This window comes from Cricetulus griseus (genome assembly GCF_003668045.3).
Source record: "Cricetulus griseus strain 17A/GY chromosome 1 unlocalized genomic scaffold, alternate assembly CriGri-PICRH-1.0 chr1_0, whole genome shotgun sequence".
Classification (NCBI taxonomy): Eukaryota; Metazoa; Chordata; class Mammalia; order Rodentia; family Cricetidae; genus Cricetulus; species Cricetulus griseus.
This window is the reverse complement of record NW_023276806.1, coordinates 248,110,682-248,130,733: the sequence shown is the minus strand read 5'-3', so window position 1 is coordinate 248,130,733 and position 20,052 is coordinate 248,110,682. Positions and strand designations below refer to the sequence as shown.

At 55.1% G+C, this 20,052-nt stretch overlaps 2 protein-coding genes, 1 long non-coding RNA gene and 1 other non-coding gene across 8 annotated transcripts in view; 1 reads left to right on the top strand and 3 right to left on the bottom strand.

Moving 5' to 3' along the window:
* The window catches only part of Slc5a5 (solute carrier family 5 member 5), a 12,364-nt gene extending 1,975 nt beyond the window's left edge, over positions 1-10,389 (bottom strand). Inside the window, exons 1-14 of one of the 5 annotated variants that reach the window (XM_027394764.2) lie at positions 7,307-10,389; positions 6,630-6,695; positions 6,339-6,390; positions 6,168-6,235; positions 5,264-5,418; positions 4,672-4,812; positions 4,459-4,588; positions 4,058-4,146; positions 3,727-3,839; positions 3,586-3,656; positions 3,150-3,236; positions 2,891-3,072; positions 1,528-1,652; positions 551-669 (exon numbers count right to left, since the gene is read on the bottom strand). In XM_027394764.2, the coding sequence (XP_027250565.1) occupies positions 551-669; positions 1,528-1,652; positions 2,891-3,072; positions 3,150-3,236; positions 3,586-3,656; positions 3,727-3,839; positions 4,058-4,146; positions 4,459-4,588; positions 4,672-4,812; positions 5,264-5,418; positions 6,168-6,235; positions 6,339-6,390; positions 6,630-6,695; positions 7,307-7,663 (1,755 nt within the window). In that variant the 5' untranslated portion in view covers positions 7,664-10,389. Of the gene's footprint in view, positions 1-6; positions 670-1,527; positions 1,653-2,890; positions 3,073-3,149; positions 3,237-3,585; positions 3,840-4,057; positions 4,147-4,458; positions 4,589-4,671; positions 4,813-5,263; positions 5,419-6,167; positions 6,236-6,338; positions 6,391-6,629; positions 6,696-7,306 lie in introns of those variants that run through there. The other 4 variants (XM_027394762.2, XM_027394763.2, XM_035450401.1 and 1 more) reach the window with 4 other exon arrangements.
* Positions 10,390-10,535: 146 nt separating this feature from the next.
* On the bottom strand, positions 10,536-12,679 carry Rpl18a (ribosomal protein L18a). The gene is made up of 5 exons (XM_027394765.2): positions 12,534-12,679; positions 11,281-11,460; positions 11,066-11,195; positions 10,751-10,860; positions 10,536-10,659 (listed from the first exon to the last, which is right to left on the bottom strand). Exons 1-5 carry the CDS (start codon positions 12,549-12,551, stop codon positions 10,567-10,569), a joined length of 531 nt encoding a protein of 176 aa, XP_027250566.1. The 5' UTR covers positions 12,552-12,679; the 3' UTR covers positions 10,536-10,566.
* LOC113833406 lies at positions 10,913-11,044 on the bottom strand. The gene has a single exon (XR_003481054.1). It is a non-coding gene; the product is annotated as a small nucleolar RNA SNORA68 (small nucleolar RNA).
* A 45-nt stretch (positions 12,680-12,724) lies between the features above and the next one.
* LOC107978074 lies at positions 12,725-19,523 on the top strand. The gene is made up of 2 exons (XR_003481045.2): positions 12,725-12,838; positions 18,819-19,523. It is a non-coding gene; the product is annotated as an uncharacterized LOC107978074 (long non-coding RNA).
* Positions 19,524-20,052: the final 529 nt, after the last annotated feature.

Here is a 20,052-nt window from a genome sequence, read left to right as displayed (position 1 = left end):
GCAGAGTTCGAGGCCAGCCTGGTTTACAGAGCGAGTGCCAGGATAGCCTCCAAAGCTACACAGAGAAACCCTGTCTCGAAAAACAAACAAAGCAAAACAAACAAAAGTCTCTCATGGGCCCAGCAGGTTTCAAGCCTGCTGCGTAGCTCAGGCTGTCCTCCCGCTCCACATTCCTGTCTGGTGTCACCTGTGTCACTCTGGTCTCTCAGGAGGTGACAGTGTCTCCCACTTTTGGGGCACTGGCTCTGCAGTTCCCTGGCTCGGCTCCAGCCAGCTCCCCCTGTTTCTTACGTAATTCTGAATTAACTAATGTTATCTTAAGAATCTTCTTCAGCAGTGTCTCTCTCTCGAGGGGAAACCAGTTTTCCCCGCCACAGGCAGGAAATAATTCTTTAAAAAAACAGACACGATAAAAATAGACAGTGCTCATGTGTGTCAACCCCTGGGAAAGGGGCAGCTTTAACAGCGGAGAGGAATCTGCCCAGCCCCTGGGGCTGCACCCGCTGGGTCCCCACGGCCCTGGAGCCCAGTGACCCAAGCTGGGTCTGACCTTCACCAGGCTGTCCTCCACCAGGGTGGCTGCGTCCTCCTTCGGGGCCACAGATGCGGTCTGCCGAGCGAGGTCCCACCACAGCAGTCCAGGGCCCAGGGAACTGCGCTTGGTGGGGCCTGAGGGGCGAGAGGACAGGGACTCACTGGTGGGGAGTCAGGTTTACTTTAGTTTTATGTTATTTTTCTCTTTTGAGACAGGGTCTCCATTTTGTTTTGGAACTCATGGCAATCCTCCTGCCTCTGCCTCTGGAGTGTTGGCATCACAGTTGGACACTATCGCTCAGCAGGCTGAGAGTGTCCAACCTTCTGTTCATTCACAGTTTCAACCCTAGTGTCTGGAAGTTCAGCAAAACTCTGAGGGCGCCAACTTGCTCTATCAGAGGCGCAACCCAGGCTGGCGCTGTGGCCGGCTAGCAATGGGCTGGAAGCTCAGAGGTAGAGTGCTTGCTTGTGGTGCACCAAGCAACCCCGAGCTTCCATCCCCAGAACACATATATCAGGTACGGCCGTGCATGCTCTCATAAGGATCCTAAGATCAAGGCCAGCCTCAGGTACATAAGGAATTTGAGACCCTGTCTCAAAAGGAAAATATGAATTAAGAGATATATAGCATGGGTTGAGTGCGGTGATGCACACATGCCATCCAAGCACTCAGGAAGCTGAGGCAAGAGATTGTCACGTGTGAGGGTCAGCCTGAGCTACAGATGAGATCCCTCCCCCATCTCAAACCCAAGCAAAAGAATTCTGTGGGGCCCACGAACCTCCCCACGCCGAGATATGGCTTCAGGACCGCGGACAGCGCCCCTCACCCCCAGGGCCCTAGCCCGGACTCTCCTGGAGGAACCTGCCCAAGTTCCCACAGCAGCCTAGGGGGGCCAGCTCACTGCAGATGGGGAGCCCTTCCAGATCTCCATTCGGGGAGTAGGGGTGGAGTCAGGAGGATGAGCGGCCCCTGAGGGAAGCCACCGCACTTACCTGTCAGATAGCTGATAAGGGCACCACACAGCAGGGTGGTCAGCGTGCCAAGAGCCCCATAGTAGAGATAGGAGATAGCATAGAAGGTGTCCGCGAGGGCGGGGCGGCCTGCCTCCGTTCCGGAGCTAGGGTGGGAGAAGGGGCACAAGATGCTGTCTGCCCGCAGCACCCAGTCCACCACTGTCCACCACTGTCCACTGTGTCAGCTCAGACCTGGGTAGGAGCTGGGTCTCCCCACCCACCATGGCTGCCCATTGGTCTTGGAATTAAATGAAACTGAATGCTTAGAAAAAAACAAAAAACAACAAAACAAAACAAAACCTTCTGGTCAACCTCCATAGACCTCTTAAGCAGAGGTGCTCACAGAAAAACGTCAATGGGACCTGACCAAGTTTGGAAGGGTTCAGATGGGCAGGGAACATTTTCTCTTCTTACTTTTCTAGAAGGAAAAGTGCTCAGCCACTGAGCTATATCCCAGCCCAGACCTCCTTTTGACACAAGGCCTAGCTAAGTTGTCCAAGAAGGACTTGAAGTCACAGCCTCCTGAGTGCTGGGAGGAGAAGCCTATGCACATTTGGTTTTGCACACAATGGTTTATTGAAATTCTGTTCACAACAGCCCCAACTGGGACACCACCCACATGTCCATTAACTGTTCAGCAGTTACACACTTGTGGTATATTCATTCAATGGAATATTACTCAGCCGTGAAAAGGGAGGATGCTTCACTCACTTTCAAAACAACTGGAGACATAAAATCCCACATTTTCTAAGATTTATTTATATGAAAGCCCTGAAGAGATAAATCCAGAGACGCAAAACATTTATCCTCCAAGAAGCTGGGAGAATTAAAAATGTTAATTTATTAATGTAGCCCAAATTGTCTTCAAACTAACTAGTAGCTCAGGATGACCTGTGATCTTCCCGCTGCTTCCATCTTTAGACAGTTAAACCTGAGTTTTTATGGCTAGTTCTTTAGGGTGTTAATTACACCCCCCAAAAAATCATTAAAAAAAGAAAGAAAAAGTAGCCAGATATGTTGGGGCACATCCTAGTGCCCCAACCATCCTAGTCTCCAGCATGAGGCAAGAGGATTAGGGATTTGTTCTTTGTTATCTTTGACTACTTAGAGAGTTCTGGGACCACATGAGACTCTGTTGAAAACTACTAAATACAAAAAGTCAAAAGCCAGCCAATTCCTTTGCCTTTGATCCCTCCTGTTAAGCCCAGCTCACATCCCTGTAGCCTCTAGAACCTGAACCTGGTCCCAGGGCCTTTGCACAGACTGTTTTTGTCCCAGGAAGCCAGTCCCTTCCAGTTGACACCCTGACATCACACCCTAGACCCCAACCTGGGCTGCTCACCTGGGGACCCTGCTGGAGGCGTTGGCAGCTCCGGGTGGGCCCATGAGGACCGAGGCATTGGTGCAGCTGGCTGCTGAGGTGGGCAGCACTCCCATGATCTGCTCTCCGGGCGGATACAGTGTGGCCCCCACGGCCACCCACAGGGATACAATCAAGCCTGCAGCCAGCCCAGATAGGACGCCCTGGGGGCAAGGCCACTGTGAGGGGCGGTTCTTATTGGCCACGCCCCTCAGACCAGGCCCACACCCTCCCCACTCACAGGCGTGTTGCAGGCTGGGAGCAACATCCCCAGCGTGAAGGCACCTAGCAGAGGTCCACTGATGACGCCCATTACCGTGAAGGAGCCCTGGGAGGCAGGTGAAGAAGGGCTGGGCTTAGTCACCGTCTCTCGGGACTCAGTTTACACTATGGAGTCCCACTGCAGGCCTAGAGACTACTCTGTACCCGTTTCCCCAATCCTCTTTCTCAACGAAGGTTGGTAGACAACCACAGTGATGGGTCTCAGGTATGCCCTCGACCTCTCTATGTAGCTAAGGCTAGCCTTGAACTCATCGTCCTGCATCAGCCTCTGGAATGACAGGTGCTCACCCCGCCAAGCCCTGCCCCTCCAGTGTCCTCCGCGGCCTGGGCATCTCCCTGAGCCTTGGCTAGGACTCCTGTTGGGGGGTGCGGGGCAGGTGGGGCTGGGGTCTCACCTGGAGGACACCACCTCCCAGCATGGAGGACAGAGCAGCCACCGTGAGGCAGGCTGAGCCGTAGATGAGGGCTGCACAGAAGGGTATCGCAATTAGTGTGGCGTACCACCCTGGGCCCACACCCTGGGCCCCCAAACTCACAGAGCCCTTTAGAGATGAGAACGAGCTTCCGAGGTGCCAGGCTAGGCATCCGTGGCTTGATGAGGTCTTCCACAGTGACGGCTGCCATGGCATTGATGCTGGTGGATGCAGTGCTGCCGGTGGACACACAAGGAAGGGCAGAGCCTCAGGGCACAGCACAGCTGCCTCAGCCCGGTCATTAGACACGGTCCTGCTGCAGCTCCTGCCTAGGCACCTCCTCCATAATTGATGGACAGGGTCAGAACTTAGCATCCTCCAGGAGATGGCCGGTCAGTATGGATCAGAGCCCCCAGAGACTGAGTCACAGCCGAGGGGTGAGCAGGACGGTCACCTGAGGGTGCCACTGTAGGCACAGGCCAGGAAGAGCCCAGGGACTCCAGGCAGGTCCTCAAAAATGTCCAACACGAGCAGCGGCATGTACTGTGGGGAGACAGAGGCGGCTGGCTGTGACACATGGGACACGGGTGGGTGGCTTCTCTTTTTGCTTTTGGTGTACTGGGCAGGCATCTTTGTGACTCTTAGTTGGCATGCTCCTCTTGCTTGATCACACACCCACCATGGCTCCCTATTGCCCCTTGCTCACCTCCCTTTCCCCCCAGGCCCTTCTCTGAGATCTTATCTCAAGATGTCCGCAGACTGTGCCCTCTAGAAGGAGTGCTTTTCCAGCCCCACCCACCCCCTAGATGGGGAAGGGTGGAAAGGGAGGACTCCGGGTTTGACGTGTGAGCTCACCTGGTCTGGGGCTGAGATGCGCTCGGTGAGGAGGGGGTCACAGTCTCTGTAGAAGACGAACATGACGATGCCACAGCAAGCAGCGCTGACCACGATCAGAAAGAGGCCCAGCTGGTTGACAAGCAGGGCCCTGAGGGGATGGGGTGGCCTTAGGAATGTGTGGGGAGGGCCTTCCCAGAAACCTCTGCGTGGGTCCCTCACCCGCATACTCACAGCTTGGCTCTGCTCTCCGTCCGGCAGGCCACGTAGCGCTGTACCTGGGCTTGGTTCACACCGTACATGGAGAGCCACACCAGCGTGCCGCCCACCACGAAAGTCCAGAAGGTGTAGCGGCTTCGAGGATCAGGGTCAAAGCTGAGTAGGGAATGAGGCAGGTTAGTGACCATGTGAAGATGTCCCACTCTCCAGGTCACCCGTGGCTATTCTAGATCCTAAGGGGACATTTGCAGTGAGTTTTGAAGTGTGAATAGGAGTTTTCTTTTGGGGGGGTTGTTTTGTTTTTGTTTATTGAGACAGGGTTTCTCTGTAGTTTTGGAGGCTTCCTGGAACTGGCTCTGTAGACCAGGCTGGTCTCAAACTCAGAGATCCGCCTGCCTCTGCCTCCTGAGTGCCGAGATTAAAGGCGTGCGCCACCACCGCCTGACCAGTAGGAGTTTCTATGTTGAGTTTTGTTTCCCTCTGAGACACCTTTTGGGAGGGGGGAAGGGACAATTCAAAAACTATCTTCCCATCATCCCAGTGCTGGGGAGGCTGAAGCATAGATGTGAGGCTAGCCTGGGCTACAGAATGCAGCCCTCTCTCTCACTCCATCAGGTTGATCCTAGAATGGTTCCGGGCAAGACTGAGCACGTTCCAGGGGCCCCCCATGAGCACGGTGCCGCGGGCCAGGATCACCCAGAAGCCGCTGAGCATCACCACCACCTGGAACACATCTGTCCAGACCACCGCCTTCATACCGCCCTGCGCGTGAAAGGGAACACGGGTCACAGGCCTGTCCAGAGCTGCTGGGACAGGACTGAGCCGGGAAGAGGCTTTAGACTCCACCCTGCCTGGCTTCCTGTGGTTCAGGGAACCAAGGCAAGGCTCCTCTTGAGTTTCCCCACGTGTAAAATAAGGATATTGTACCTTCCTGTGGTTGGTTGGAGGGTTAATCAAAATAAGGGGTGAAAAAGATGCTATTGCACTGGACGCCCCAGCAAATAGTCCAAAACCTATTAAAATTACCCTGTTTTTAAGGCTTTTGTAGCCCAGGCTGGCTTAGAACTTACAAGTCTCCAGCCTCAGCCTCCCCAGAGCCGCTGTGACCCCAACAGCAGCTACATCTATTTCCCACACTGTCATTCCCCTGCCTTCTCCCGCATTCACTGGAAGTCCAGCCTCCCACGCCAGCCCCTCAGGTGGCACAGCCAAGACATGGGACCCAGAGAAGAGCAGGCCAGACTCTCAGCCAGCTCCAGCTGAAACCAGCTCACTCTGGAAAGGCAGAGGCCACAGCTCAGGGACCAGGGAACCCAGGGCAAGGCAAAGCCCCTCAGGGCTGCTAGATCCAGCCTCAGCCGATGCGCCTGCACAATAACCTCTCAGTCCTTAGGTAGGAAAGACCGTGGGAGCCCAGTTTAGGCAGGGGCTAGCTCGGGAGAGGGGAGTTAGGATGGTGCTGCCCGCCTGGGGTCGCCCATAAGACCATGCGGCAGCCACAGCCCACTCACCACCGTCGTGTACAAGGTGCAGATGACTCCCGTGGACAGGAGCGAAGCCCAGATGTCCAACCCGGTCACTGCAAAACACACCTCCTGTCAGGCCTCCAGCTTTCTTCCTGCTAACGCGAGGTCCAGCCTGGGCTCCTGATCTCCCGGTCCCTCCCCGCCCACCAGTCAGACCTTGGTTCAGGATGAGCGCGGGCGCATAGATCACGATGCCTGTGTATAGCATCTGCGGGTGGGGAGGACTGTCAGTCAGGGAGCGGGAAACAGGGCGGGGCCAGGGAGGAGGGGCGGAACCGGGTTAAAAGAGAGCAGGGCAGGAGGGTGTCTCCAGGCAGGAGGAGGGCCGAGTTGTGGGTGTGGTCCCGTCAGGTCCCATGAAAGCAGAGCTCACGCTGGGCAGGGGCGGGGCCAGGTAGGATGGGGCGTGGGTGAGATCAGGTTGGGCCGGGCGGGCGGCTGGCTCACCGTGGCCACTAGGTACTGCAGCGTCCCGCAGAGCCGCACCGCGCGGCTGAAACGAAGCTCTAGGTACTGCGGAGGGAGCCAGGGTTGGAGGTCACCCGGCAGACGACCCCTCACCCACCCTCACTGTTCTCGCTCTCTCCCGGGTGCCCAGCTGCGCTTATGGAGTCCTTTTGAGTCGGGGTCTGTCTGTGTAGACCAAATTGATTGGGACTCGAGGCAGTCCTGCTCCCGAGGTTCTCTAGCACTGAGATATCGATCAGGCATAAGCCTTCAGATTGTCACTACCCTTGCTGGACGGTTGCAAGGTGCCTAGCTGCGCCCGCACATTTGAGACTGGGGTTTCCCTGGTGAGTCCGGGCTGGCCTGGAACTCATGGCAATCCTCCTGCCTCAGCCTGCACAATGCTGAGAATACAGGCCGGCGCCATCCGGATTTTCACCACGCGTTGAACAGCTGGGAAACCCTGCGGGACCTTGCGCCTCGCTGCAGGCGTTTGAAGCGTTTGCAGGCGCGGGTGGGCGGCCCGGTTCGGGCTCACGTGGGGACAAGCGTCAGCGGGCAGCCACCGCTCGAGGCTGCTTCGAGCTGTGGGACCCGACTCCCTCTTCCTTCTTCCTGGCCCTGCCCGACGCCCGCGGCATCTTCCCGGAACCTTCCCGCGGGACCGGGTGCCCTACCTGGTAGGTGCTGGTGAGGCCCAGGCGGTAGAAAACCGGCAAGAAGAGCGCGGCGGTGAGCAGCGAGTTGAGCAGCTGGCCCGCGCACATCCACAGGAACTTGAGGCCGTAGCGCGCCGCCTCGGCGGGGACCCCGAGCACCTGCACTGCCGACATGAAGCTGGCGGCCAGCGACAGCCCCACGGGCACGGCTGCCAGCTGCCGGCCCCCGGTGAAGAAGTCCTCGGCGCTGCGCTGGCCGCCGCGGGCCAGGCCGACCCCCAGCCCGATGCCCGTGGACACCAGCAGCATGACTGCGAACACGCCGTAGTCCCAGGGCCCGAAGGTGGCCCTCGCCGCGGCCTGCGCGCCCTCCATGGGGACAGGTGACCCGGTTGGGAAGGATGCGGAGACTCGGGGACCCTGGATCCCCGCTGTGCCGTCGGTCCCCTCGCTCTGCGCGCCGCGGATTTATTGGGCTCCAGGGTCAGCGCGGCTCCGCCCCCAGCCTGGGAGGCGGACGCGACCCGCACCCTTTCCGCCCTGGGGCAAGCTGGCCTGCAGGGGTGCGGGCAGCGGGGGCGGGCTGGGGGAGCTCCTCCGTGATGCTCTCGTCTCCTGGCACTTTCTCCCACATCCAGGGCCAGACAGGCAAGTCAATGGAGGCTCCGACCGGCGCTCGCACAGCCTGCCGCGCTTTGGTACCCGGAGCTAGGAGGAGCCGCACACTGGGGTTCCCTTTCGCGGGGGCTTCTGGGCTCAGACAGGAACGCGGGCGACCGAGTCGCTCCCAGCGGGCATATGCGTCTCTTCGCAGTGGGACAGACTTCTGTCCCTCCAGCCAATCCCGGTGGGAGGCGTTCGGGGCTTCCAAGTGAGGTCTTGGAGAATTTATACCTTCTGGTCTAGGACTCAGCTTCTCCAAAAGACAGTCTGGATCTGGATCTGTCTCAACCACACACACACACACTCCCGTGTATGCGCCTGTTTGAGGCACGGCCTCCTACAGCTCAGGCATGGAGTCCAAGCTTTGATGACAGGAGTGTGCCCTGGCATGGTCCTCCTCCCCTTCCTTGCTCCCTCCCCTCCCACAGGCTGGCTTCTAAGCTGTGGCGCTCCTGCCTTGGCTTTCCTAGTGCTGGGATGACAAGTGTGGAGCACCCTGCCAGCGCAAAGCTCATTTGCTCGTTCTTTGGGCGCCCATTCTTGCAATTGTTGGTACTTTGACGTTAGAATTGAGTCCTGAACAGAAGATGCTGGTCGTGGACCAAGGGCTTGGGTCTTGGGACGATGCAGCCAGAGGTTCCGGGGCTGTCAGCGTGGGACCCTTCCCGGATGATTGGTGGGGAATCTGGGGTGTCCAAGGTTGATATCCTGTCGAGCCCCTCAGGCTTCGGGCAACCCAGCGCCTGCGGTACGCGCCCCCTGGTTGCCTCAGGCTGCAAACCAGCTCGAAGGGTCCTGCTCCCCCATCGATCGGACTGGCGTTGCCTCCTTCAGAGGAGAATCTCGAAGCAGGGCCCCGATGGCAACTAGGGACCTGGGGTAGGGGTGGGGGCTGAAAATGCTGCCGGATCCGCTACAGTGGTCTCCCAGGCCTTGGCGAGGGTGTGAGTGCCGTTTGGGAGGTGCCCTGTGAAGACTTTGAACCTAGGGTTTTCCGGTTTCTGTAAAGCTTCATGAGGCATCCTGGAGCCAAGGGACTGGAGGGAGCAGTGAGGAACGGGAAGGGAGAACCTCCCCGAACCAGGACTGCTGTTCTGCAGAGGCAGGGAAGCTGAGGTGCTGGACTGGCTCGTGGGGACCCACTAGCGGCAACACCAAGCGAGCAGCAATGTCTTGTACCCGATATTTTAACATCAGAGCTATAGCTGGTTTAGCTCTCCAAGGCTTACAGTGCTCCGTGTCGTGCCAGTTTTTAGTTTTTCCAGACTGGTCTGATAGACCAGTCCTGCCTGGAACTCAAGACAGTTAGTTGCCTGACTGGCTCCTGAGTGCCTGGCCCAGATGGTCTTGAACTCAGATCCCCCTGCCCTCTGCATGCAGCTGTGTTAATACTGGCTGCCCTGGAACTTGCTTTGTGGATCAGGTGGGCCTCTGCCTCCCAAGCACTGGGATTAAAGGCATTCAAAGTGCATTCAGGAGCAAGCGACCAGTAACTAACCCTATTACCTATGTGTAACTAGGTGAAGGGGCAGGTGCACCCGAATGCGGGTATGTGCATCACTAACTTAGGTGCTCAGGACCTACCCAGGTCCTCTGCAAGAGCTGCAGTGGCTCTATGTGGATTCTTCAAGGGTCCAAAGCTTTGAGTGGCACTCTGGCCATGGTACCAGCTCTTGCCTTAGACAGAGAACCTGCCAAGCATAACACTCCTGAGTTCTTGCTAGATGGGGGCAGTGGAGCTAAGATCTAACCTTTTTGGTTGGGGAGATAGTTCAGTGACCATGAAAATTGGCTGCTTTTGGGGAAGCAACTCCCAGGACCTACACACCTCGTATCTCCATACCAGACGCCCTCTTCTGGCCGCCAAAGATAAGGACAAGGTGTTAAAACTTGACACCACACCTGAGAGCAATACATTTGGTGCTATTTTTCAGTCAGCAGGAAACCTGCTTCTTCAAGTTTGTGACTTTGGAGGCTGTCCTGGAACACAGGCCAGGCTGGTCTTGATTTTCACCTGCCCTCTATGTGTACCACCACCACCCAGCAAGACAGCAGTCTTGACCCAGCCACTCATCTGGACTCCAGGAGCCAGAGGGGTGGGCACCCAGTGCCCATCACTCCAGTCTGTACCCCCTTCAGAATCCACCCAGGCCGATATAGTGCTGGCCACACCTGACCAAAAGGAGCCCCATGACCCCTCCATCTGCCTAGCCAGTTTTCACACCACCCATCCTCTAGCACTCATTGACATCAGGGAAAAGAATAACTCTCGAGCCTGGAGGCCCAGGTCCCTGGCTGGCCTCATTCCCACCAGCAGGATAAGGGGCTCAATCAGGTCCTGGGAGTGGATTAGGTTCATGACTGGAATTCTCAGGCCTGAGCCAGCACCCTGGAGACTGCAGAAAACAGCCACCTCAATGTCACACACAAGGCTTCACACACTTGCACATTCCATGAGAAATAAAGTTACGGTGGTAGTACACAGCTATACAAAGAGACCCAAGAATGGCCACTGAGCTAAGGCTGTCAGGTAGGGCTAGCCTGTGTTTAGGGGCCCCATGGGAACTCTTCAGGGACACAGAAACAACAAGCCAGGCAGGACTTTATTCTGTGGTCTAAAAGAATGTATTGGGCCTCTTGGTGGTGAATCGAGGCTTGTGTTGGCGCCGCAACACACGGTGGGGCAGCGGGAACTTTATCTTCGAGTCCTATGGAGAGGGAGAGAATAAATATCCAGGGCTCAACCAGGTGGAACCACCCCCTGCAGGCTTGCGTCAGCCCCCACTCAGGGTCACTCACATGGAATTGTTTCACAGCTGGCCTTCGGCACTTGCCGGCTGCGATCTCCTCAACCTTCATTATGTGTATTGAGTGCGCACGGGCACGGTGCCGGGCCCCCATGTCTCGATCTGGGGAGAGAGAAGGATGTCAGCCCCAGCCACCCTCAGCGCCTGCCCCCAGGACTGTAGAACCTTCTGATTCACTCTGGGGGGCACCACACAGCCCCCTAAAGGCGACAAAGCCCCTTTTGCTGTGTGCACCACTGTTTAAACAGCCGCTACAGACAGCGGAAGTTCTTGGGTTGGGTGCAGGAGGGCTGGGTGGGTGACTCACAGCACTGGGTAACAGCGCCTGCTGTGGTGAGGTCCCGGTACTCCCTGTACATGTTGTGGGTGCCGCTTCTGGAGTCATAGCGCAACCAAATCCCGAAGTTCTTCACACGAAGCGGTGATTTCTCAAACACCTGTGGGTGGGGAGGACAGTGAGGTGTGCTACCCTGGCTCTGGTGTTGCCCAGGGACTGCTATTCTGTGGGGACTCAAGTCTCACCTGTCCGCAATAAACTATCTCCCCGGATGACTTCTTCATTTTCTTCAGCTGAGACACAAAATACCAGAATCGCGACTTGGCCACCACATGGTTTGGAGCGAAGATGCGCATCCGATAAAGAGGTGGTGTGTGGCACTTCGGGGTGGGCAAGCAGCGCCCCACCACCTTGTACTCCCGAAGCTGAAAGAGAGGGCAGCAAGCAGAGGGTCATGGAGCCTGCCTGTGTCACACCCCACAGGCTCTTCCTAAATACACAAAGCAGCGCAGAGCCACTCTGCTCACTGTCTTCCCTCAACACTCCAGACTGGCTTTTCACCAGCTGTCAGGAAGACGGCACCTGTCTGTCCCCCACCCCAGGTCAGTCCTGTGCCTCTCATTAGCAAGCACCGGAGGACTGCTTGCAGCAATGCCCCTGCTCACGGAGTCACTGTGACTCACTCTAAAAACTTTCTCCAGCCGGGCGTTGGTGGTGCACGCCTTTAATCCCAGCACTCGGAAGGCAGATACAGGTGGATCTCTGAGTTCGAGGCCAGCCTGGTCTACAGAGCGAGTGCCAGGATAGGCTCCAAAGCTACACAGAGAAACCCTGTCTCGAAAACCAAAAAAAAAAAAAAAAATTCTCCTGTGGTCCTTCACAATCTGATACCAGGCAGGCTACTGCGGCCTCCTATTTGGAAACAGCGAATGCTGCCTCAACTCCTGACCCGTACCGGGATAACCAGTGCGCGCCGCCAGGCTGGGGGATCTCAGAGCCAGAAGGGCCGCAATGGACGCTTGTCAAATGCCCAACAAACGCCACCTCCATGCGCGCCTAAGCGCCCCAATTAGCTTTGAAATTGAGGGCGCCTGCCTCGCCCTCCCGAGCTACAGCCAAATCTCTCGTTTATTCTCTTTCGGGGAGCCGGATCTTTTTCTATACTGAAGCTCGCGACGACCCTCCTGCCTCAGCCTTCCAAGTTCTGCTGTCAGCAGAGTGGACGCTGTGCATGCGATCTGGCAGACTCGCGGGCCTGACTCTGTAGCCCTGGAGGCCGGGGAAGCGGCGAGGCCGGGGAAGCGGCTCGCCCGGCCGCCCGCGGATGCCCAGCACGCGGCGGCCGCCATGTTGCCGCGCGAGCCTGCGCCCGCCAGGGGCGGCCCGTGGCTGGCGAGCGGCCCGGCGGCCGTGCAGGGCGCCAGCCACCCCGGCACACAGTCACTCCGCGGGGCCCGCCGCTCACGCCGCGCCCCCGGCCTTACGGCGGCCGCCTTACCGTGCCTGAGGCCTTCATGGCAGTCCGTCCTCGTTCGCCGCCAGCCGCAAAAGGAAGTGTAGCTTTCCGCGCAGGCTCTCAGTATGAGTCCCTAACGGAAGTCCCGCCCTCCCCGATGCCGGGCGTCCATTGGATACCTATGCTAGCACTCTAAAATCTCAGCTTTCTTATTGGCTATAGATCAGTCAAGTAAAAGCCCCACCTCTCCACGCAGAGACTACGATTCCCAGCAGGCAGAGCCACAAGGTTTTCCAAGTTCCTCCGGACCTACGACGGCGCCTCCCGCGCGGGGGATGCTGGGAGTGGTAGGTGTAAGGTTTCCATTTAGAATCTAGCGCTTCTCTTCCTTTCCTTCTTTTCTCTCTCCTTCCTTTTCTTCTTTTCTTTTTTGCGTCATCTATCTTGTGTCTGCCTATCCACTCCCATCATCTATCCATCTTTTTGTTGTTGTTGTTTTTTCGAGACAGGGTTTCTCTGTGTAGCTTTGGAGTCTATCCTGGCACTCGCTCTGGAGACCAGGCTGGTCTCGAACTCACAGAGATCCTCCCGCCTCTGCCTCCCGAGTGCTGGGATTAAAGGCGTGCGCCACCAACGCAGTTTTCGTCATAGAAATTTATCTCTCAACTTTGCTTTCCAGGCCGCGTTCCTGAACTGTAGGGACTCGGTGGGTGACAATATCTGCAGTGTGTCTCCGCTAGCGGCCTCCCTTTGGCTCCACTGCAAGCCAAGCGGGACCTAGCTGGGCCGCATGCTGTTCGGCCTCCCTGTCCCATCGATCTCAGGCCTCACTTTTCCCCGCTAACACTCTCCGGCCCATAAGATAGTTGTAAGATTTAGAGATTGGGCGTGGTGGCACATGCTTGTGGTGTTACTGAGGCAGGAGGATGCTGGCCACATAGCAAGATTTCATGTTACACACACACACACACACCCGCGAACTAAATAGCTTGAGTATGATGGTGTGCAGTGGGCAGGCTAGGACACAGTGCCTCCCTGTTCTGCAACACACTGCTCCATGCCTCTGTGTAAGATGCAGGACAGAACCTGAGGCGCAGCCGATATACTCTGGGAGGACGCAGGGTAGGAAATGAGATACAGAGGAGTGAGGAAGAAGTCGGTATCCACAGGCCCAGCCTTAGCCTTGGGCCTGGCCTTGGTGTGAATTCCCAGTCTACCAGGCCATGTGCTCAGGATCCACAGCTGGATCCTCTCCTGAGTAACAATGGGCTCCAGCCTTGACACTCCATCGGGCTCCGTGCTTGGGGGCTATGAAGAATCCTCGCAGGGTTCTGTCACTGCAGGCTGTTAGGGTTCTGGATTGCTGGGCTTCTGACTATACCTCTGTCCTTCCTCAGTGCACTTGGTTAATCTGGGGCTTCAGGTCACACCGCTTTGATCCCTTACTCACCAGGCAGAGTGTCCCCTCCCTCCTCACTCCAGTCTCTGCCCTCAAAATGTCTTCAGGCTTACTGTGTGGTCCCCAGGATTCCCTTGCCTGCAAAAGGCCTTTTAAAGCCTTAGGCTGGGGATGGAGCCCAGGACCCTGTGAATGGGCCTGGGAGTCAAGGGGCCTGGGAGTGAGGGAGTGAGGGGTCTGGAGTCTGCATAGGACACACCCAGAGACCACATTCTCAGCACTAAGGAGATATGTTACCCAGAGGGACAGGTGGCACTTGGGTTGCTTCTGGGTGGGGCAAAGACAGCAGCAGCTATCTGCAGATGGGGTTCTTAAGGAGAAAACAGGGAAATCTGTGCTAGGGTGAGTTGCTAAATCCCAACTGGACAGGTTAGCCAAATTGAGTGAGTTTTGATTGCTAGAACTCAGAGTTGTTTGATATTTGGACCTTGGACTTTTAGTCAGGCATAATCAATGGGCCTTGGGGGGGGACAGCTTTAGGATGTAATCTAACAGTTCCTGGCAAGGCAGATGGGGTGGGGGATAAAGGCAAGGTCTCCAGTCAATGTTAGAGACAGTCACTGTGTATGCACTGGCCAAGGACTGGGACCGTGTGTTCTCAAGTGCTGGGGGCACACACATATACCACCACATTTATCAGAAAGATAATTTTATTGATAGGTTTTAAATATAAGGCTAGAAAAATCTTGGCCCACCTTATGTTTCTGTGACAACACACTTTTTTTTTTTTTTTTTTTTTTTTTTTTTTTGCGCAGGCTGCCCTTGACTTCACAATGTAGCTACCAATATCCCTGAACTCCTGAGCCTCCAGCTTCAACCTCCCAGTGCTGAGATGGCAGGCATGTGCCACTATGTCCCATCACAAATGACACTTTTAATTGGTTACAATTTTGGGAAAAGGTCTCACTCTGTAGACCAGACTGGTCTCAAACTCAGGGATCTACCTGCCTCTGCAATAGATCCCAGTGCTCTTGTTTAAAAAGGCATGCACCGCTGGGAAACCAGCATGGGACTGATCCAGACCCCAGGAACATGGGTTTCAGTGAGGAGTCCTTGGAAATCTATGGGACCTCCTGTAGTAGTTCAGTACTTATCCCTAGCATAGGTGTGGACTTTGGGAGCCCATCCCACATAAAGGAATACTCCCTGAGCCTAGACACATGGGGGTGGGCCTAGGCCCTATCCCAAAGGATATGACAGACTCTGAAGGCCCCCTGTGGAAGGCCTCACCCTCCCTGGGGAGCAGAGAGGGTATGGGATAGGTAGGGTGTTAGTGGGGGGTGTGGGGGGGCAGTAGAGGAGGGGAGGGAATTGGGATTGACATGTAAAACGATCTTGTTTCTAATTCAAATAAAAAATGGAGAAAAAACAAAACAAACAACCAAAAAAAACAAAAAACAAAAACCAAAAAAGGCGAGTGCCACCACTTGCAGCTTACGAAGGGTGTTTAAACATTATTTATGAGAATGCTTGCTTGTATGTGCACCAGTTGTGTGCCTGATGCCCAGGAGGGTGGGAGAACCATTTTGCCAAACTTCTCACTTCTCTTAAACCATGTTTGTCTCCCTCCAGATGTCAATGAATGCTGTTCCTGGGAATATACCATTTGTTTTCTTTCCATGAAGCCTGGCTGTGCTCATGGGGTCACGGGGCTCACCAACATTTACCACTGATCAGTTAGACTCCAACAAATTCTGAGCCCTGGGGCCTTGTGAGGCTTTCCCAGTTGCTCAGCTAGTGGGTCTGCTGGCCCTGGGCCCCTTGCACTCCATTTTTTTCACTCTCAGCCTCCCCTGGCTTTTCTCCCATGGCTTTAACTTCTCCATAACTTCTCTGGGTCTCCGTATTACCCTGTGAAGCTCACAGAGGTAATGGGTAAGGGCAGAAGGGTGTGGCATGGTTTACCTGTCACCCCAACATGAGAAAGGCTGAGGCCAGAGATCAGGAGTTCAATGTCAGCCTGAGCTACATGAAACAGAGTCTCAAAACAAAACAACAACAGCAAAAACCCAAAAGCAAGAAACCAGAAAAGATGGCAGGAAGATGGCTCAGTTGGCAAAGGAAAGGCACTTGCCACAAAGTCTGGGGACCTGAATTGGACCACTGGGTCCCATAATGATGGAACTTACTTCTAAAAGTTGTGTTCTGTCACAAATATATAGTCACATGCACATGTGTGCTTATAACACACACGCGCTCGCGCGCGCACACACACACACACACACACAGAGTCTATTTACTCAGTTTGGACATCCACACTTGACATCCCAGCCACTCCAGAGACTGAGATGGCAGGACTGCAAGTCAGACACATCACAGACTCTGAGATGTCACAAAGTTCACTCCTACAAAAAATTCCTAAATAGGGGCTGGATAGATGCCTCAATGGTTAGGAGCTCTGGCTGCTCTTCCAGAGGACCCAGGTTTAATTCCCAGCACCTATTTGGCAGCTCACAGCTGTCTGTGACTACAGTTCCAGGGATCTACTTGGGCACCAGGCACACATTTGGTGCACATACATACTTGTAGGCCAAACACCCTTACACATAAATTAAACTTGAGAAAGGTACATGTGACCAGTCTGGCAAGATGGCTCTGTGGATAAAAGTGTTTGCTGCCAAGCCTGACAACCTGTGTTCAATCCCCAGGACTCACTTTTGAAAGGAGAGTACTGACTCCTGAAAGCTCAACCACCAATTGCCCAGATGTGATAGATGTGACCTGTGCCCAATTTTCTTTTTAAACTCAGTCCTGGCCGGGTGGTGGAGGCAGAGGCAGGAGGATGTTTTAGTTCAGTTTGAGGCCAGCCAGGGCTACAGAGTGAGTTCAAGGACAGTTGCAGGTTCTACACTGAAAAAAACCTGTCTTGTATATGCCCCCCCCCCCAACAAAACAAACAAAAAAACCTCGGCTGTCAAAGGTGACCTTCCTCACTGATGGGTCACACTGTACCCTCCCTGATGTTGACACATTACTGCTCCTCCGCTAAGACTCTCTCTGGCCCTGAGGGCCATGGGTATGTAATTCAATCACTTAACACTAGCTGGATCTAAAAGCACGCAGGAGGAGCAATCAATCAACCATTACAGTCAAGCTGGGGAGGGAAACAGAAATCAAGGGGAAGGGGACGTGGGGAGAAGGCCTGACTGGGCTGTGGGAAAGCTGAAGCAACTCAGGAAGGCTGGAAGGGGCAGCTTGAGGGCACAGGTTGGACTGGCCTGTTAGGAAGAGGGAGGCACCCTGTAAGTGCCCACATTTACTTATGGGACTACCATGAGGAATTAAATCAAGCAGGTTGGAGGGGCCAAGAGGCCACGGCAAGACTGAGCTAGTGACTATTTTATTGAGAACAATCAAACTTTTTCTCCTGCCCCCCCAAACTGAGGACCAAATCCAGGGCCTTGTGCTTGTTAGGCAAGTGCTCTCCCACTAAGCTACATCCCCAGCCCCACAATCAGACTTTTTTTCTTTAAAGATTTATTTATTTATTATGTATACATTGTTCTGGCTGCATATATATCCATGCAGGCCAGAAGAGGGCACAAGATCTTATAGATGGTTGTGAGCCACCATGTGGGTGCTGGGAATTGAACTCAGGACCCCTGGAAGAGCAGCCAGTGCTCTTAACCACTGAGCCATCTCTCCAGCCCCACAATCAGACTTTTATACTTTAATCAGAAACAGAGGCTGAGCCGTGGTGGTGCACGCCTTTAATCCCAGCACTCGGGAGGCAGAGGCAGGCGGATTTCTGTGAGTTCAAAGCCAGCCTGGTCTCCAGAGCGAGTGTCAGGATAGGCTCCAAAGCTACACAGAGAAACCCTGTCTCGAAAAACAAAAACAAAAACAGAAACAGAATATAGTGGCAATTGCCAGGGTCAATACAGTTATAGTTGCCAGGATACAGTGATGTTTGCAAGTTGTACAGGGTACACAAGATTAATGTCTAAGACCAACTGTCCTGCCCAATGCTTCATTGACTTCTAAGGGAACACACAGAGAAACACAAAAAGCCTGAATGCCTCACTGACCGAGAGAGTGCATCGCTCTCTCAGGAACTGAGAGGACACGATGCCCCAGGAGCCATGGACTTGAACCTGAAACACTGAAGGTGCTGCTTGTGAAGGAAGCTAGGTCAGGCCCACGCCATGAGTTCCCGCAGCTCCCGACTGGTGCAGACTGAGGGGGCGTGGCCTGGGCTCAGCCCGCAATTCCTCCAGAGACCGGCAGGGGCGGCATGATGCCGGTGGGACTCTAGAGCGTTGCGGGACTCTGGTCGCTGTCAGAGTGATAGCAGGGTTGAGCTTGGTGTCCCACATCTGCCAGCCGATGGAGGCGGGAACATTTTAACTTACAGGGGAGCCTGGTCTATGTATGCCTAAAACCCTCTAAGGAGGGGCTGGGGCATGGCTCAGGGGCAGAGTGACAGCCTCGGATCCTTCAGGGAGGGGCTGGGGGCGTGCATCAGGGGGTAGAGTGACAGCCTAAAACCCTCTAAGGAGGGGCTGGGGGCGTGGCCCAGGGGTAGAGTAACAGCCTGGGATCCTGAGCGGAGGGGCTGGGGGTGTGGCTCAGGGATAGAGTGACAGCCTAAAACCCTCTAAGGAGGTGCTGGGGGCGTGGCTCAGGGGTAGAGTGACAGCCTGGGATCCCACAGGGAGGGGCTGGGGGCGTGGCTCAGGGGTGGCTGCCTAGAAACCCCCAGTGAGAAGCTGACACGCGGCTCTGGATCCTGTGGAGGTCCTGTGTGTCCCCAGCAGTGGAGAGGGTTGTCTGATTGAAGTACTTGGGAGTGTTACAGACACAATGTCTGCCCCGAGGGTTCACTGCGTTTCCTCATCACTCGCTTCCCTCCCGCCACCCCGTCCCAGGGTATGAGGCCGCTGACCTAGTAGCTGACTGGATCTAGATGTGGACAGAGGAGAGCGACGTGGCCTGACTTCCGAGTCTAGTATTTGGAACTGACCAGTGATTCATCTTCTCGAGAAGAGCCTTGCACTCCCCACGCCTGGACCCCGAACTGCAGGGACAGAAAAACTCAAGGACACGAGACTTATTTTGAGAGTTTTACAGAACACTCATGCAAAGTTTAATGGGGAACCACTCCAGGCCCTCAGAGACCAGATTATGACATCAGCACTAACTGCAGGTGCTAGGCCCCAGGCCTGCCTTGCCCAAAGCCTGGAGGCTGAGGCAGGAGACCCGACAGTTTGAGGCCCCTGTGGAATACAGAGAGACAGATGGGGAAAAGGAAAACAGAGGGGCCTTAGGCGTCTGGAAGAATGCAAACTTCAGCTCCTGGGTTCATATTCCAAAGGACTGGTGACGGAGGAAAAGACTGAACAAGCAGACAGGCTGTTGGGTCCATTCTGCAAACCTTCACTCAGTGTCCCTTGCACAGGACAGAAACAGAGAGCACGAGGCTGCTGGTCTTCATCAGTTCTCCAGCTCCCTGGTTTTTTTGGTGGGGTCTCCCTGTAGCCTTAAGTGGCTTGAAGTTTTCTATGTAGTGCAGGCTGACCACAAAATCTGCCTACCTCTGCCCCCCATGTGCGGGGATTAAAGGGGAGCCAACATGCCTGTCTCTTAGTTTTGCTTTAAAGATTTCTTAGTATGTACACACACACACACACACACACACACACACACACACACACCCATGAAGGCCAGAAAGGGTCTGTAGATTCCTTGGAGCAGGAGTTCCAGGCAGTTGGGAGCTGCAGTGTGGGTGCTGGGAATGACTTGGGTCTCCTGCAGGAGCATCCAAGAGTTCTTAGCTGCTGAGCCATTTCTTATGTTGGTTTTAAAGGATTACCACAGGCTGCCCTGGTACTCACTCTATACTCCAGATTGACTTTGAACTCCCTATGTAGCCCAGGCTGTCCTTGGGCTTGCTCTATAGCCTGACATGGCCTCAGACTCTCCACAATCCTTCTAGTTCAGTTTTCTGAGATGAGTCTGGGGTGACCAGATGCAACGCCAAACCCAGGTCTGTTTCCATTATAACAGAGGAAAATACAGGTCCCAGCCTTCTCAGGCTGACCAGCCACAGGAGGAGTCAGGACTTGGGAAGGATACAGAGCCAAAAAGACAGGAAATTGGTAT